Raw genomic sequence first — 18917 nt, 5'->3', positions numbered from 1 at the left:
CATACTGATTAAAAAAATAAAGGATTACTTTTCATTGTTTGTTACAGTATCTATGTATATACTTTTAACAAAATGTATCTAGAGAGAAGGATGAAAAATCAATCCTGCATTTAATTTACACATGTTTTTATTGCATTTTAATACAATAACATTTATTTTAAAAACTTGCCCGTTTGTCATCTTCTCATCTTTATTATGTTTAAGACCTCTGTGTGTTATTGACGTTAGCGTGCAATTCCAATTTTGAACTGCAGAATTGGATTTCTTTTTCATAGACACATTCAAAGTAAACATGTGATCTTCTGCAACATTTCGCTACGGCATCTTGCTGAGAATTAAAAGCTGAGCGTTAAGCATTATATCCACCCACGCTAGATGCAATTTCAATAAATGTCAGAATATAGTGTGAAAGTGCTCTTCGAAAAGGCTCATGGTCGCAGTACTTCACAGTGCAAAACCTCATCTGCTGAGTGCATTCAGTATGCCGTCATCCCGTTCTCCTTCAAAACTCTCAAATATAAGTTAAATTTTTTGCACAAGACAAGCTGTAGTGAGGAATTGTAGAACAGCAATGACATAATGGAAAGCAGTACAGTTCTCATGTACATGATGGGGATGAAGAATATTTCTTCGGAAAAGACGCAGTTTCATTTGTGTATATGTGTCCAGCAAACACATGCAAATTTTTGTCTGCCAAGGTCTTATAATAACTTTTATTTTAAATATTAATTTCTTTTTCCACTTTAACTCTGTATACATCCACATAGCTGCATGGCCTTTAATCATATCTGAACATACATTTTGCGCAGAAAATGCAAGTGAAGCTGTTAAAGGTGCTCCTACTTGATACTGAAAAATGTCCTTATGCATAAATGTTAAAATGTCTCTGTCCCTGTGTTTAGTTTTGTGATCATTTATTGATTGTTGAGTGAAAAAGACTGGTTTTGTGGTGAGGAGTGGGGTGTGGGCATGGGGCGGGACCCAGTCGGCTGCCCCAGATACCAGCATGATTGAAGGCAGCCAGGGGTAATGTGCTGTGCTAAAACAAAATGATGTATCACCTCATTAGCCTGTAAAACAATGTTATTGTATTAGGAAAATGAATTCCCAACAGCCTGATGATTTATTTACTGCCTGCTGATCCTCATCATCACACCACTTACAGACTTAGGTCTCTCACTCTGATAATTTTTCACGTTTATTTCATTCTTTAACACATAGTTTAAGTATCGTTTTGCATTAAGCAACGTTTTAATCATTGCAATTTTATGTCCATTTAATACTACAGTATATATATTTAACATTTTTTTAAAATAAACTGACCATGACAATTATGCTTCTAAAAAATTTTCTTACTACGAAATTACTGTTTTCTTGGAACAGTTCCTTAGGTTTTTGAAAACATTCATGTTATGATTATGACATGACTTATTAAAACAATTATCTGTCTGTCATAATTTTGTCTGTCTTCAAATTCAAACCACATGCCTTTATTTCCTACGTAACCAACAAAGACAGAAAAAGACTTGACATATATATCCAAAAAATACTGCATACATTTTGGCAACAAAATATGTAGAAATCTTCAAAATCATTCATTTGTGTTTACTTCAATCAGTTAAGAAATTAACTAATGAAAATTTCGTTGACAATTTCCAAATTTTAGGAAAAATTTCAATGAAAAGTTCTGTTTTATATATAAACTTGAAGTATGTCAGAAAAACATGTTCAATGCTGAGAACGAGTGTTCTGTTCATTGCTAATTAAATATAAACCACATTTTGAAGTTCCGAAATGCTTTAAAGCACGCTTAACTGTAGAGCAATAAATGGCAAACAAATTAATCAGTCATTGACATGCAGGCACTTACGCATGGGTCAGCACGTATATACGCACACACACACACACACACACACACCCAGATGGACACATTCACGCACACAACTAACTCTCAGTGAGGTACTCCCAATACCAACTACTTACCAGTAGTGAGATGTCGTACCCCTGCCTCAAGGCCGTGAGTCATTGGAGGCAATCCGAAGGGGTGGCAAGAAGCCCCGGGTCCCCGGTGTGGTCACAGCAGGAAATTCAGTCACTGAGCCACACCACACCCGATGACCCTGAGCAACAGCTCTACTCTCCATTCTCCGGACCACCCTCAACGTGCCTGCCTGTCAAACAGCCCAGAGCCAAACAAAAGCCACCGGCGGCTGACGAGCAGGCGGATTTCCCATGCGGAGGAAGTGCGCCGCGAGAGCCGGGCTGGGGCGACGGCCCCCGGAGTGTGTGCCCCAGCTGGCTCCAGCAGCACTGGGACCATCTCACTCAGCCAAGATGGCTTCATACAAAAGTTGACAATGCGCCGCTGAAAGCCTTTGTTGATATTCAACATTTTTCAAATAGCTGAGCAGGACAGACAATATGGCAGGCCGCAAAACTTGGCGCGGAAACGGGCCTGGAGCCGCTGGCTGAAAGACCGGTGTGACAAAAAAGGAAAAATGTGATCCTGTGAAAGGGTCTAGTTGTCATTGACAGCACCTACGCTGCTCTGTAACTCTGTGGTGTCTCTGTCTGTTCGAGTGTTCCTCTTTGGCAGCGTCGCCCCGCAATGAAAGAAAATGTGTACAGTCTCTCACTGGCATGCAACAAAATTAGTGAGATTGCACAAACACACGAAAATGCGGTAGTGATAAAAGCACTTTCAGGCACATTGCAAAAACTGGGAAAACAGGTGGTACGTGTAAAAGTTGCGGGATCGAGGGAAGTAGTTACGGCAGCGTTGTCATGACGGTGCACGCCACATATCACAATTTGGGTTTAATGCAACGCATTCAGATTCCGATGGAGCTAATCTTCCCTGAGTGTCATTCCCATCACCGCTCACAATGGATGACTGAGAGTCAGAAAACTACCCCGGTCGACACTGTTTGCACCAGGCCATCTAATGGGTTACGTAGCATTCAGATCAGTCACCGGATGGATACACGGTAAAACAGTGCCATTAAAAAAAAAGACACTTTGTATTAGGCTGATGCATGATTTTTTTTTCCCTTCTCAATCTCACTACCTATATTATTGTCATCTTGACAGGGACCATTCATTTATGGGCCTAATTGTTGGTTTGATGAGCCTTTGATGGTTGCTGACAGTTAATGGTGTCCTGTCGCAGTCATCACCGTCCTGACACCAGCGCATTAATCTGGATGCTTAACCTCCCATTACATTAGTCAGTTTTGCTCCAGGATAACTTCAAGTGGCTCTATTAGGAAGTGAAGCTGCTACACAGCAACAGCTGTTTGACAGCTGTTTCTACTTTGAGATGGATATTGTCAGGGTACGGGGACACATTCATCTCTACATTATATTAAACAATATACAATCTATATCTTATTAACCTTTCTGTGACCTTTTTTTTGTCTGATGCCTGTTTGGATGAATAATTCCTTCAAAGAGGAAGCAGGTAACATAGCAGTTAAGCCTTTTGTTTTGCAAGCAAAGGGCCCATGCTTGAATATCGGTGTTGTACCCTTGGGAAAGGTACTGCTATTGAATTACTACAGTAAAAATTTCCCAGATATATTAGTGGGTAAATAACTGTAAGGAGCATAACATTGTTAAGTTTTTTTTGGAGAAAAGCATTAGTCAATAAAAAAGGGGGTGCGGTGGCGCAGTGGGTTGGACCACTGTCCTGCTCTCCGGTGAGTCTGGGGTTCGAGTCCTGCTTGGGGTGCCTTGCGAGGGACTGGCATCCTGTCCTGGGTGTGTCCCTTACGCCCTGTGTTACCGGGTAGGCTCCGGTTCCCCGCGACCCCGTATGGGACAAGCGGTTCTGAAAGTGTGTGTGTGTGTGTGTGTGTGCATTAGTCCATTGAATAGATAAGTATAAAATGTATGCCATTACAACACAGAGACTTAGTCCATTTTTACCTTCTGTAATTTACTGAATAAACTGTGGCTGATAACCTTAAAATACTGCATGTTGTCTGGTCGATCTATTTCCCAGATTTCTAGCCTACATCTATACATGCTGGATTTTTACTTCTATTGCTAGAGCAAAAATAAAGTCATCTTTTATAGAACTAAGATTTATGGAAAATGAAACATACATCTGTATAGTGGATCTTTATATATGTTCTTTCTTCATGAAGCATAAATAGATCCTGTTTCGTAGGTTTCTTTGTTTCCCCAAGTGAGATGCAGAACAAAGGCAGAATTGTGCTACCCCGTGAATCATTTCCCACTGATCCATTTATGAAAAGACAGGGATTGAGTTAACCTGATATGTCGTGAAGGAGCTGCAAGTGTCTATTATATCCTATAAAAAAATCCTGCACTGAGGCGAATACACAACCGAGTGTAACTTTTCAGTCATGCAGTGAAGGACATAGACCAGAAATGTTCTTCATCTTCTACTGGGTGAGATTCAACATTTTTCTTCAAAAACTATTCCCTGCAAAACTTGGTTTTTTTCATATAGCATCATACACAGCTTTCTCCACCGCTGAGCTTTAAACTCTACACACGCTAAGATCACTGCGGGAAAACGATATTGAATATTTAGCCCATGACACCCATAGGAAAGGATATCTTGCCCTCTTTGACAGGCTTTAGGGAGGGAAATAAGCACCTCCGTATTTGTAAGGAATTATATCTCACTGGGCTGTGAAGCAAGTGACATGTCTTTCATACTCTACCTACAATGTCTCATCTGCTCATCCACGTGGGGGTGTCTGCTTCAACAAGATGCCTCTGGTGGAGAACATCGGGGTGCTTTCCTGTCCAAGGTCAGGCCTTCTATTACACGATATCAAGACGCTGGGGACGTGAGCCTGTAACATGGCCAACTGGCTGAGACTGAGGTATCAGGCGATGCTGTATCAGTCCTTGGAGCCTCTTGAATGACTGAAGTGTGCTGTCCAGAGATCAGACCACGTTCGTTCCTCTTTTGTGTGAGAAATAAAGTTCTCTGTTTCAGTGGATAATTTCTTCATGTGACAAATTGATTGTCGGAACATCGGTTGAACATCATTTGCTCATTCTGAGAGACAGAAGCAAAAATCCAGTTACAGGTGAGCTGCATACAAAAACAGACGCGTGTGCGCACACATACACACAAAGAGGCATTTTTCCATGCTCATCTGTTGTGCTGCCCTTGGGACACCCTGAATGCATTGTATGAGACACGTCCCTCCTTCCCTTCAGAGTGAATTGTGCACCCGCTGCTAACTAAGGACTAATGTTCCCTCCCATGCACAGAATATCAATTAAAGGCCTTTTCTTCTTACCGGCAGCCCCTTTCTCCGCTGCGGCTTCATTGTGCGTTCTCTCCCTGGCACAGGTTAATATGGGTCCCGAGCTGTGGCCTTGGGAAGGCCAGAGAGGACAGGAAACACTTGATTCAAGTGCATCTCGAACCCGTTGTTCTGCTCCTGAGGTAGACATTGGACACACCTGTATAAGGTGTACAGACAAGTGTGAACACAAATGTATGCACAACAGCAGTGCTGAGGGAAGCCCGAGGTAACTGGGAAAACCGTGACTTTTAAACAATTTAATTTGATGTCGGATCTGAGTTTCTCATCAACTCTCAAATCTGTCAAACAATTAATTTCGTTATTTTATTTTAGTTTTAATTTTATTTAATTCACTTCACAGAATAAAAGCAAAGGGATCATGACCCAGGAGAGAAACCTAGCGTGTCTTTACATGCATCTTGAAAGCCAAGTTACTTCTTGTAGCAAAAAAAGAGCCATTAACACTGAAATGTGTATTAGCTGTTGGTAAAATTTGCTTTCGATTTCTTGTACGTCGTATTTTTGTGTTTGTTTTAAATCAATTTAGTTTGACAATCATGAAAATTATAGCAGGCCTTCAGCTCACCCATTTGGTTTTAACTGGCAGTAATGGTGAGATTTATCAGTTTATCACTTCAGTCAGCTGTACAATAGATGAACATGTATAGAGGTTTTTTAAAAAATGAGAACTTCATCTTGTGCATCTCAGCATAGCTCTTTATTCATTTTGTGTCAAAGTCTTTGGCATATTTTTGACCACATTAACTAGCCTATTTCACTCTTTCTTATTTGCATTTATTCATTTAGCTGACAGTTTTCTCCCAAGCAACTTACAATGTTAAGATACGTTTGATTATTTAACCATTTATACAGCTGGGTAATTCTACTGGAGCTATTTAGTGTAAGTACCATTCTCAAGAGTACTACAGCAGTAGTTGAGATTCAAACAGGAAACTTGTGTTTGTGTATGAGTGACAGAGAGAGTGTGTTCCACTGATGTATGGATGAGTGAGCCACTGTATGTAGTGTATCTAGCAGTGTAAGTCACCGTGGTGAATAAGGTGCGTGGCCTGATGACACTATATAGATTTCATTGGAAGTCACTTTGGAGAAAAGCGTCTGCTAAATAAATAAATGTAAATGTAAATGTAACTTTTGGATCTAAAGGCTGCAGTTCTCACCCACTACCTATGATGTGTCCTCGTTTTAAACTCACCGGCCCATATCACGTGTCAACATCTAATGTCATGTCTGCTCGGCCCACGTTCAAAGCAAGACAGTGTTTTATTTAAAGTCTTGTGACGTTCTTCTCCTTTTTATTGTTTTTTTTTCATACTCTGAGGACAACAGAGCAGCCTGTCAAGAAGAGCATTTGTTGGTATATTTCCAAGAAAAGCATTTCTGTCACATCTTTCTTAGAGTCCCGCTGCAGCACCCACATTCACCTGCACATGCTTCTTTTCTGCTTCAGCGGAAGAATACATGTTTTTTTCTTATTTCAGATCAAAGGTTAGCTCTGGACCGTATTGTCCCTCCGCCGTGTTATCAAACATCGTTGCTCATGACCTTTGTTCCACAACCCACTTCTCTCAAAGCATCTTTCAGCAGAAATAACTGAATAACATTTTTATAAAATAATAATAATTACAGTAATAACACTGTTAGTGTGCCTCGCAATCATGTCCATCTCCTTCAATCTGGCAAATAATACAAATAATATAATAATGCATTCTAATGGATTACACCCTCAGCAACTGTCTAGTGGCGCTTCTCATTTCACCTAATCTAATGGGGCAGTCTAATTAATGTAGTCTGCTTTCATTTCTCTGAGGGACAGCAAAAACTGACAATGGGCCAATGTTCTTTTACAGAGGCTGTGATTTGCAGAGACCTGGTCGGAGAGCAGACTGTATTCCACCACAAAATATCAGAAAAAGAAAAATAAAGTTCTAGTAAATCATCCTGAGAATTCACTGTTCTAATTTAGTATTATAACTACTTACTGGAGAAAAAATCAAACTGGCTTAGTATGTACCATAGTGGTTATGACCATTGTTTTGCTCGGTTGCGAGTACCTACTCCTGCTGTAGTACTCTTGAACAAAGTACCGACTGAATTGCTCTAGTCAAAATTTCTCAGGTATATAAATGGGAAAATAACTGTAAGTAGCTCAATGTCCAAAATAACAATTTAAGTCACTTTGGAGAAAGGCATCAGCTGTGTGAATTAATGTAAAATACTCTTTCATTTACTTGAGTATGAGTGTAAAGCTATTGTAAAGCCCTCAAAAGGATGCATCAAAAATGAGTGTAATTTGATTTAATTGGCTCGCATGTGTATCGTGAAAATATATGAAAAGTAGAATAATGCATAGAAATGTGAGACAAAAGTTGGTAGAAGTGAAGAAGAAAGGGGCTCTCCAGGGACTTAAAGGAGGATATTCATTGTGGGTGATGGACAATGAAGATGTCACTATAAGACCGCTGGTGTTCAACGAGTGCTCTTTGCTTTGAACCTTGTCATAACCTTATTCTTCTGCTCGAACACACAGTTACAAGCTTCAAAATCATGATTCTGGAAAACATAAATGATTAGAGCATAATGAAAAGATATAACATAAATGTCTCCGTTATAACGGACAACCGTTCAAGCAGACCTGAGAAAACAAGGTACATAACTGAGACACCGCAGAAAGGGTTGTGAGTTTCTCCTTAAACATGACCACATCAGAAAAATGAGGACAACAAAATAAGTCCAATAGATTTGGAGGCCAATTCTGAAAAAAAAAATAAATAATCAGATGTTAAGCAATGAAGTGCAGGTGTGCGAGAGTATGTGAGCGTGCGTAAATATACCGGATAGAGGTGGCATTGGAATTACCTGGAGTGTGATAATGGCAATGCATTAGATTAACTCTCGGTCCCTAAATGCAACACATTTAAGTAATCTTGTCCGCCAACAACATGTCGGTGTGTCTGAAAGGCGGGCCCCCGCGCTATCAGGAGGCGCGGGGCCCCTGTGCTGATGCAGCTGGCAAGGCGCTCCCGCTGACTGTCAAAAAGCAGCGCGAGATCTACTTGGGGAATAATTGAATTTTCATATCAGAGGGGACCAGAGTTCCTCAGACAATGGGAGTGCTGAGTCTTCTATGTTATTGGCACAGGCCCTTTGCCACGCGCATGAAATCAGTATGGTAATGTTCCAGCATTTTCTTTTTTTTAAGGGCACTTGTGCTCTTGCAATGCACAACCAGTGCCGTTTCAGAAAATGGCCACTGTTGATGGGTAGATACCTCCCCCCCACCGGACACCAACAAACCTGCCGTCGGAGGCGCAGGACGACCCCCCCCCATACCCCTCCCCTTCATGTGCCCTATTATTAAAACTGTAATTTACTTTTCCAAATCAAACTGACAGCTTGCTGTCTTTTCTTTACGGCAGGCGGCGAATCGCTGCGCTTTAATTACTTTCGTAACTTCTCTGACCCTTCCGCCGCCAGCATCGCCAGGCGGGAGAAGAGCTCCGGTGACAGCAGACCTCCGGCATGCACGTCCACGTTCAATTTTTAACTCGCCAAGTTTGTCAGGCCTTGGATTTCATCAGATTCTTGTTAACATTTCACCTTCGCTTCGTTGTGCTGATCTTTTTTCCCCTCTTCCTTGCCTCTGTGGCTACCAGTGGAAAATGATTATACGAGATCCCACGCACTGTTCTCCATGTATTCTCAGCAGAAGACAAGGAAAGCATCTGTAAACAGAAGCGAGGATGAAGGAGAACAATCTGCCCGTTCAATTTTCCCCGCTGCGATATATTGTAGCGCTCTGCTGCAGGCACATGAGGAACTGCGCTTTGTGGCCTTGAGCAGATACGACAGAACAATGAAACAAAACAAAATTGGTACTTGATTGCAAGCTAGACATAGACCCAGGTATGACACTTAAAGAGGAAATGTAAAGGTGTAACCACAGATGACGAGGAAAGTAGGGGCAAATGGTTCACCTTGCCAACCTCTCATTAATTTATTTTTTAAAAACTACTAGTATTTATTCATTGACAGGATGCTTTTCTCCAAATCATCTTCCAATGTTTTGCTTGTATAACCAAGGCACTGCTGTGATTTGCACATTTACACCAGCCAGAAATATATGGTACGTACCTTGTTTGCGAGCATTACAGTGGAAGCAGGAATGCAAACCTGGGTCCTTCAAATGCAAAGCAACAGCTCTAACTACTACCCTACGTCCTGATTTACAATCTAACATCCGGAAACCCTTTTAAGGAACCTATTACATAAACACAAGCACAGTGTTTGTACAAGTTTAGCCATATGTGAAACAGCAGATGCTGGTTCCCAACTGGCATATTTTGGATGATGCATTTTCTAGACCTCTTTTTGTTTTCATTGCTTTGAGCCAAGACAGGTACCGGCTTACATTTACATTTATCCATTTCGCAGATGTCTCCCTCCCAAGCAACAGCTTATCATCTCCTCTCATTTTCTAAATATACATGATTATTACAGATTTTTAGTCATTCACTCATTGCTCATTACCTCCCAGTGTAACCAGTATGAACAACCACTGTGTTTAAGATGAAGGACGAGCAGTGCCACATAGATACAGACAAGCAACCCATAGGTCATTTAAAAAATTGAAAAAGAAAAACTAAACTGGAAAAACAGTACATCAAATGGAAAAACAGTGCAATTGAATTTCACACACACTTTCTGAACCACTTGTCCCATACAGGGTCACAGAGCCTACCTGGCAACACAGGGCCTAAGGCCAGAGGACACAACCTCAGTCCATCACAAGGCACCCCAAGCAGGACTTGAACCCCAAACCCACTGGAAAGCAAGACCCAGTCCAACCCACTGTGCCACCACACCCCAACTGAATTTCAACAAATTACAAATCCATGTAAAATAGATACATTACTCACAAAGTAAAATTTACAGCTTTCGTATACTCCTTGTCATTCATAGTTCATTACAGTGTAATGAGGAAGTAAAGAAATTTACATTTTAACACATCATAACTGATAGCTATAGAAGCAAGAATTGTAGATGACACAATATGCTGAGATGGATTTGAATTTCATTTAATACATTGTTTTTGGTTGTTAAATAAATAACAAATAACATGAATAATTACAGTAATTACAAACAGAAGGGTGTATGAAGATTGCACAATACATAATGATAGTATTCATTCTCTTACTTTACTTTAAATCAGGAAGTCAACCAGATTCGTTAGAAACAGGCTGGGAGGTTTAACATAAGTTTAACTGCTGCTAGGAAAGATGAAAATAAACTTTTACCGTGTACAATATTCAGTAAACACTTCTTGCATAACCTGCATAAACACAGTAGAACACACACACACACACACACACACACACACACACACACACACACACACACACTTTCTGAACCATTTGGGGTCGCGAGGAGCCAGAGCCTAACCTGGCAACACAGGGCGTAAGGCTGGAGGGGGAGGGAACACACCCAGGACAGGACGCCATTCTGTCACAAGGCACCCCAAGCGGGACTCGAACCCCAGACCCACCGGAGAGCAAGACCCAGTTCAACCCACTGCACCACTGCACCCCCTTTATACATAGCAAAACAGCCAAACTTTAAAAAATTTAATTAAAAAAAGTTTAAATTTAACAAAATTTAAACCTGTCAGCAATCAGAGTAGTCTACCAGATTTTTTCAGTTGCAAAAATTTGAATAAACAAAAGGATTATACCTTATTAATATTGAAAAGATGCCATATATTTATATACGCTAACACAGAGGGAGTATATGTTATATACAATGCATGTTTTTAAAAGTGGGCTAAGCACTATCAGTGTTACCTATATTTGTCACAACCTCGGGGAGATTACACCAGAGGACCACCGAGACGATCATAAGAGCTAATTCCACATACATTATTTTATGTAGCACCATGGTCCTGGAGGAACGTTGGTTCATTTCACTGTATACTGTACCAGCTGTAAATGGTTGAAATGACAATAAAACCTCTCTTGACTCTTAATACATGACAAACACCTGCACCTCATTAAAACATTCTTTAAAAAAAGAAGAGGACTTACTTGCAGCGTTCTTGAAAACTTATTGAGAAGTACTGCCTTTCTTCACGCTCAGATTTGTGCTTCACTACTTGTTAATTGTTCTTTGGATCATGACCTATGCACCTCAAACTACAATCTCTGCTTTTAAACCACAGCACTTCAGATCACAACCCGTGCTGCTCAAACCATGACCACAATTCTCCGGACTATGCTCTTTGTGCTCAAACCCCAACTCTTCAGATCACAACCCTCATTCTTCTGACCACAACCACCAATCTTTGGACTACGATCTTCCCACTCAACCGTGCCAGTTCCTCTCCAGGTGGAGATGATTCAAACTGACACATTCGTTTCTTCCTAATCAAGTCCCCCTATATCACTATAATATCAGCCTTTTCCTGGCTCACAGCTTATGATTCTGTATTGTCATAGAGTACAGGTCCATTGATTTGTTACTTGGTACAATGCCCCTTAGGGGAAGAGTGTATCCACTCCTCCAACAGAAACAAGAAGCCATGGAGAGTTATATTACCAAAGCTTTAAAATCTGATCTTATTTGGCCTTCCACTTCCCCTGCACTAGTTGGTTTTTTTTGAAAAGAAAGACAGTGGCCTTCAGCTGTCAATTGACTATGGAGAATTAAATACCATAATAGTAAAATATCCTCATCCCCTGCCCCTGATTACCTCTGCACCCGAACAGATTCATGGTGCAACCATCTTCACTGAGCTTGACTTCTGGAGCGCCTACAACCTAATTCAAATTAGACAAGGGGAAGAATGGAAGGCCGCCTTTAGTACTACCCTGGGCTATTACAAGTATGTTGTTATGCCTTTTGGTTGAGTTAATGTTCCCTTGGGTTTCCAAGCATTTATTAATAATGTCTTCAGAGATATGATCAATTGGTATAGTGTATCTTCATGACATATTGTTATGCTCATATGAGGAACATGTTTCACACGTTAGGGAAGTTTCGAAATGGTTATTCATATTGGACCACCAACTCTTTGTAAAGGATGAAAAGTGCCAATTTCACAAGGACACAGTGGAATTCCTAGTGTTTGTTTTCGGTCTACAGGGTGTGGCCATAGACTCAAGGAAAGTTGAAGCAGTGTCTTCCTGGCACAGCCTAAGTCTTTGAAGCAGTGGTAGAAATTTTTGGGTTTCACTAATTTTTATAGGCACTTCATTCAGGACTTTAGTAGCATTGCTGCGTGCCTGATGGCCCTGCTTAAAGGAACCTCTCGGCACTTTAATTGGAACCAGGAAGTTGTACTGAAGACCCTCCTCTACAGACGCCCCAATTCTAGACAGGGTATTTTCATAGGAGGACCTGTACTGCGGGCTGAGACAGGCCAGATGATCTTCACTACTGCAGATGTTAGAGTGGCACGGGAATTTGCAGTCCCTGGCAAAGTGGCTGGTCTCCAAGCAGTGCCTGCATTTCAAATTTCTGCATTCTTCTGCTGTGTGCCCCTGACCCTGTGTGCCTGCAGAAGGGAGGCTGCTGGGGGTAAAAGAGGTACGCCTTATTATTTAATCTACTGAAATATGCCAGGCGATGATGCAGTCTGTTGGGGAAACAGAATGGGGCTGCAGGTGTGCCTGAAACTGCCTGCACCCATTCCATATAACATTCTTGTCCCGAATATCCCTGTGGCCCGGAAGGAGGTTGACGTGATGTTATAGATAAGCACAAATGGCCTCAGTGGGGACAAAGGGATTGGAAACATGGATAGTAATTATCCTGCTATCCATCCACCACAAGTGCTCAGTCTTATATTGTTTCAATTTCCTGTCCTTTTCCTTCTTACAAATCTCCACTACCTTCTGGTACACATCCTTGGCGAGATTGGTAATGTCAAAAATCTGCTGGGGTCCATTCCTTTGGACACAAACAACTTGTCCAGCAGCCAAGCTCAATGTCCTGAAAATCACCTCCCTAATGAAACCGGTGGTTCTTGGAAGTCCTCCAACTCCTCTGTTTTTCTCCATCTAAAGCATGTGGTGTGCTTTAATTTTAACCTGAAATTCTAATTGAAGAGGACTGCTTCTCTTCTTCCTCCAGGGATCCCACCGGGGCAGCAGAGCTCTTCTTCTTGGGCCTGGCTGCCTCTTCTGCAGGTGAGGCCAATGATGCCTGAAGAGCCGTCGTTGCCGCTGCCTCCACCGCCGGTCCACCTCCAGCCGGCGTCAGCATTGTGGTTCCCTCGATGAGTGGCTCCTGCATCCCCAGTCATCCTTCTTTCTCCAGGGAGCTCTTCCGGGTGGACGAGCCCTCAGAGAGAGCAGTATGAAACTGCTTCCCCAGAGGACATGGCCTCACGTCCCCCCCAGCAGTTTTCTTCTTTCGTATCATTGTCTTCATCGTTGCTGCTGTCGTCGACCTCCCCGCCAACCTCCCCGCTGGTGCCTGGGATGTCTTCATCCCCCTAGTGCAACCCTGGGCAGGATTGTAAGTGCTCAATAACCCTTAAAAGGGCTGGAAAGTGCTCGGATTGCAGTATTTCACTTTGATTAAAGACAACAGGTCAAGAAGTGATATGATGAGTGGATGAGTGGTACAAACAGAATGAGGTGGTTTAGAAGACCACCCATATTCAACTCCAACAACCCAGCCAGTCTCTAAAGGTCTAGGTGGATAAATGACAGACGGTGCTGTACAAGTCAGGGAGATGGTGTGGCCCTCTACATAGAGCCTTAAACTCCACCTCCCTTCTAAGGAGCTGTTTCCAAAAGTCATAGGACCTTTCAAAACTGTGACGTGCATCAGCCACATCACGTACTGCCACTAGTCTGACAGTGTAAGCTAGGGCCGGTGGAGGTCAGGTTTTGCTTCGTTCTACACTGTCAATGTCTATCCTGAACTTAAAAAGGAGGAGTGGGAAAGTATACTTCTCTCTGGTGGACTGGGAGGGGTATGGCTTGGAGGAGCAGTCCTGGGTTCCTGCCCATAATATCCTGGATTCAGCCCTCATCAAGAAGTTCCACAGGCTGCACTCGGACCGATACGTGGAGGCCAAGAGGCCATCCTCCCTCCCAGTGTAGAAGTACGGCTGGAGCTGCCCCTAAAAGGAGGAGGGTATGGTCACAAACTAAAGGAGATTACACTAGAGGGCCACAGGAGAAGGTCATCACAGCTAATTGCATGTGGATGGGCATGTGGATGGCAAACACCTGCACCTCATTAAAACACTCTTTAAAAGAAGACCTACCAGCAGTGTTTGTGGAAACCTTGAGAATCCTTGCCTTTCCTTGCGCTCAGCTTTGCTCTTTACTTCTTGTAAAGAGCAAATTAATTGTTCTTTCGATCACGACCCTCGCGCTTCAGACAATGATCTCTACATTTGAACCACGGCTCTTCATATCATGGCCCTGGCTCTTCAAACCATGACTCCTCAGACTACGATCTTTGCATTCAAACTCCAACTCTTCGGATCATGACCCGTGTTCTTCAGACTACAACACTTCAGACAACAATCTCCACACTTAATTTCTTATCGACACCTTACAAGAATCATGACAATATTATCAAAATGGAGATGGTAATAGAAAAATATTAAAGGTTGTGTAGAAATACAGATAGCTTTACACACACTGTCCCGAATGGGGTTGCAGCAAACTGGAGCCTAAGTTGGCAACACAGGGCGCAAGGCAGGAGGTGGAGTGGACACACCCAGGGTGGGATGCAAGTCCGTTGCAAGGCACCCCAGCAGGACTCGAACCCCAGACCCACCAGGGAGCAGAACCCAGTCAAACCCACTGCACTGCCGTGCCCCCTTATCAGACAGCCTTGTACTTGGTGAAAACAACAGTTCTGTGGGGGTGCAGGGATGTAGTAACTCTACTTGCCACTTCCCATCCCCTTGATTTCAAAGGGATATTCAGTTGCTGACCAGGAATACATATGTTTAAGGTAGTTTTTGGCCTTTGTGGGTGGGATTTGCCAGGTCTTTTGATTGTAAATTGGAACATGGCTTGGCAACTCTCTGAGACTTGAATTGAACATTATTTGTTAACGTCTTTATAACTGTAGAATTTGTCTTTCCTAAAACATAACAATTATTTAACCTGACTGGGGTTTTAAGTCTTCTGGATGAGATCGCGTTGTGTAGGAAACTGTGTATATTTAATTAGTTGAAATTAAAATCCTTTAATGCTGTTTTTCAGTTAAAGGCTTTAAATTTGGTTACAGATTAAATATTTGATACATGTATATTTTCTGTTGCTGAGTAATGGAAAGAGCACCGTTAAGAACTCTACAATGCATCATATGATGTCATGAAAAATCAGACAGAAAATTTGTGTATTGCATTGTTGTTCTGTATATAAATACAATAACATAAAAGTAGTTAATAAATTTACACCCTTGTGAGAATGACCCAGTATAATATATAGGTCACCTAATCATTGCATTCCTGGTATCTACCACAGAAGTTTAAATGTTTTGAATTTTAAATATAATGGACCGATCAAAAAGGAAATTAGCACCTCTAGTCTCTGAATGCTCAGCCTAGAGACCCCACCTGTTTCGTGATACTAGTTCCTATGACTACAGTGGGCTTGTAATGTATTTAGGTGGATTTATTTTCTGTTGAACTCGATTAGCTAATCATGCAAATATAACGGTAGCTAGAAGAATCCCTTTGTTATCACTAACATCAACACACATTGACACAACAGAGAACTGATTAGGGACAATGATGACGGCATTTGTTCATGGAGAGGCCCTCAGAAGGTAGTAAAGCTTCCCACTGAAATCTCTGAGACATGCCCCTGCCTCTGATTACATGTTCCCATGTTGGGTGTTGACAAAATCTCAGATTGTCTGAGGGACTTTATCAGTTTCAAGACTGATGAAGTCTGAGCCTTCTTTTGTAGAGCTGCAGAACCATTCACGTCTCTTTGTTGCAAAGGACAGGGAGATGTTATGCTGTGACAGTAAGCATGTCCCTGAATTTGAAATAACTGACTTTATCAAACCTTGTCCAAGGTCAACAAGGTAAAATGTTCTGTTGCGCCAGGATTCACAGGCCAGCTAATGTATAGTTTATATTACTTTGTTTAGTTGATGCGTTTCTCCAAAGCAACTTACAATGTTAAGCTTTTTATAATTATTTACCCATTTATGCAGTTGGGTGATTTTACTGGAGCAATTTTAGGGTAAGTACCTTGCTCAAGGGTATTATAGCTGTAAGTGAGACTTAAACCTGCAACCTTTGGGTCCAAAGACATCAGCTCCAACCACTACACTTACCAGCTGCCCTCTTGTTTTTCCCCAGCATGCACCTGGTTAGGCTTCACATAATATTTTCTCAGTTTTTACACACTAAGTAGGAAAACCACAATGAAGATACTCATGCCAGACTTAATGTGGAGCAATATATTTATATTCTACAGCTTATAGTAACTTAAATTTTTATCCACAATCATATTTTACTAATAAATTCACTAACACCTCATTCTATTATGGTTTCATAGTGTAATTCAAAATTTTGCTGCTTTCTATTGTAAACAGGTTAGTGCAGTCGTTACGCAGGTTTAACAGAGAAAAGTGAGTTCGAAGGTGTTCTATCTATTTGACATCGCTCACAAAGTGACGAGAATGCCCAGTCCAAAGTGCAGTCAAGAGCAGCCGTTGGGTGCTTGTAGCAGATTTAGAGCAAAATCTGCACTTATTCCAGCCATCTGAGTAGAGCAGGCAAAACAGCTAGATTGTGATTCTGCATTCATCTCCCTGCCAATCAATACCTAACATTTATTAACATTGAAAAGCAATATTTTCCTTTTTACCTCTGTACAATTGTGGTTAGTCCAGTGAAGTACCTTATCACAAGTTCGACTGTGAGAGAAAGGCCCGTTTCCATAGCAACCATGAAAGCCATCGGTTTCCTTTTCAATGGAATAATGGACTTCTCTCCTCTTTATGTCACTCTTTCACTTCGTTCTCAGTCTCTCTGATTAAATTCTGGTCCATGTGTCCTTGAAATCTTACATTTAATTTTTTGGAGGGTTGATGGGGCACAGAGAAACCATATGAAAAAGCCTTAAAGGCATTAATTAGAATTTAACACAACACTTTTTGTATTGGAAACTCAACTGTAAAGTTTGGAGGCAATATCTTTTGATAAACAAGATCTTCAAGTCCATAATATGTATATGTATATGTATATGTATACCTACAGTACTGTGCAAAAGCCTTAGGCACTTAGATGTTTCACAGAAATATTTGTTTTAGACGGTTATTTAATGTCTTTTGCATTAGTGTCAATGGGAAAGAGCATATTTTAGATTTCCAAGCATTCCTTTTGCAAAAAGTTACAGTATTACATTAAGAGTTTTGTATGTCGTTGAAGAAAGAAAGTGCACACACACACACAGTGTCTGAGACCATTTGTCCTGAACGGGGTTGCGGTGAACCGGAGCCTAACCCGGCAACACAGGGTGGAAGACTGGAGGGGGAGGGGACACACCCAGGACGGGACGCCAGTCCATCACAAGGCATCCCAAGTAGGACTCAAACCCCAGACCCACCAGAGAGCAGGACCCAGCCAAACCCCCGTGACCCCACTGGGGACAAGTGGTTGTTTACGATGAATGGTTACTAATCTTTGTAGGAAGTTATTAATTAAGAGCATTATTTCTAGAAGCAGGGGGCCATGGTGGTGCAGTGGGTTGGACCACAGTCCTGCTCTCCAGTGGGTCTGGGGTTCGAGTCCCGCTTGGGGTGCCTTGCGATGGACTGGCGTCCCATCCTGGGTGTGTCCCCTCCGCCTCTGGCCTTACGCCCTGTGTTACCGGGTATGCTCCGTGACCCCGTATGGGACAAGTGGTTCTGAAAATGTGTGTGTGTGTATGTGTATTTCTGGAAGCATTCTCATTTTACAGCTTTTTTTTTCCCAACCAAGTCACTAAAACTTTTGCACAGTGCTGTATATGTATATGTATATAAAATATTAGTGACATAAAATATAATTTCATCCCATTCTAATACTGGTACTTCAGTAAGAACTATTGTTGATATGTTTTCTTCTCCTAGGTCACTAAATTGCTTTACACATAATTTTACCTCATGCTCAGTATCCTGTGTAATTACTTTTTACTTTGATCAGAAGTTTTATTTTGTCTCAACTTACAGTACATTTCATAGTTCCCTTAAAACACATTTATTAGGTTTTGAACTGCTATGTCTTGGTCCACTTACTACAATAATAGTAATGCAGTAGAGTAATCTTGTACTCGGATGTTATAGTCAGCCTGGCCTATAGTAAAATGGTGACTAAAGGTAACTCGTCACTTGGTTCAGTGACCTTTAATGAGTTTCCGTTTTGTTTAAAACTGCTCTAATTAAATTGACCAAAGATTGTCCGTCCGAAGTACACTTCTTATACATGAATGCATCACTACAGCCCCTTCAGAGAACCACAGCACAGAAATTACATTCCAGAATATGCTTCTGATATTTTCCAGAGAGCCTCTATATGGTGCTGCTTGTCCCATATTGTCTTCCAGGTTCCTTGAGGTAAATGAAGAAACGCTTTGT

General features: G+C 41.6%; 1 protein-coding gene across 1 annotated transcript in view; it reads left to right on the top strand.

Annotated features, from left to right (window-relative positions):
• The first annotated feature begins 1993 nt into the window (after nucleotides 1–1993).
• LOC108928899 (arrestin-C-like) overlaps nucleotides 1994–18917 on the top strand; it is a 39101-nt gene continuing 22177 nt past the window's right edge. The window contains exons 1-6 of the mRNA XM_018743098.2: nucleotides 1994–2284; nucleotides 12077–12192; nucleotides 12871–12896; nucleotides 13418–13498; nucleotides 13715–13829; nucleotides 14251–14418. Of these exons, the coding sequence (XP_018598614.2) occupies nucleotides 1994–2284; nucleotides 12077–12192; nucleotides 12871–12896; nucleotides 13418–13498; nucleotides 13715–13829; nucleotides 14251–14418 (797 nt within the window). The remainder of the gene's footprint in view (nucleotides 2285–12076; nucleotides 12193–12870; nucleotides 12897–13417; nucleotides 13499–13714; nucleotides 13830–14250; nucleotides 14419–18917) is intronic.

This window comes from Scleropages formosus, chromosome 14 (genome assembly GCF_900964775.1).
Source record: "Scleropages formosus chromosome 14, fSclFor1.1, whole genome shotgun sequence".
Classification (NCBI taxonomy): Eukaryota; Metazoa; Chordata; class Actinopteri; order Osteoglossiformes; family Osteoglossidae; genus Scleropages; species Scleropages formosus.
Note: the sequence above shows the minus strand (reverse complement) of the source record. Positions and strands in the feature narration are given on the sequence as shown.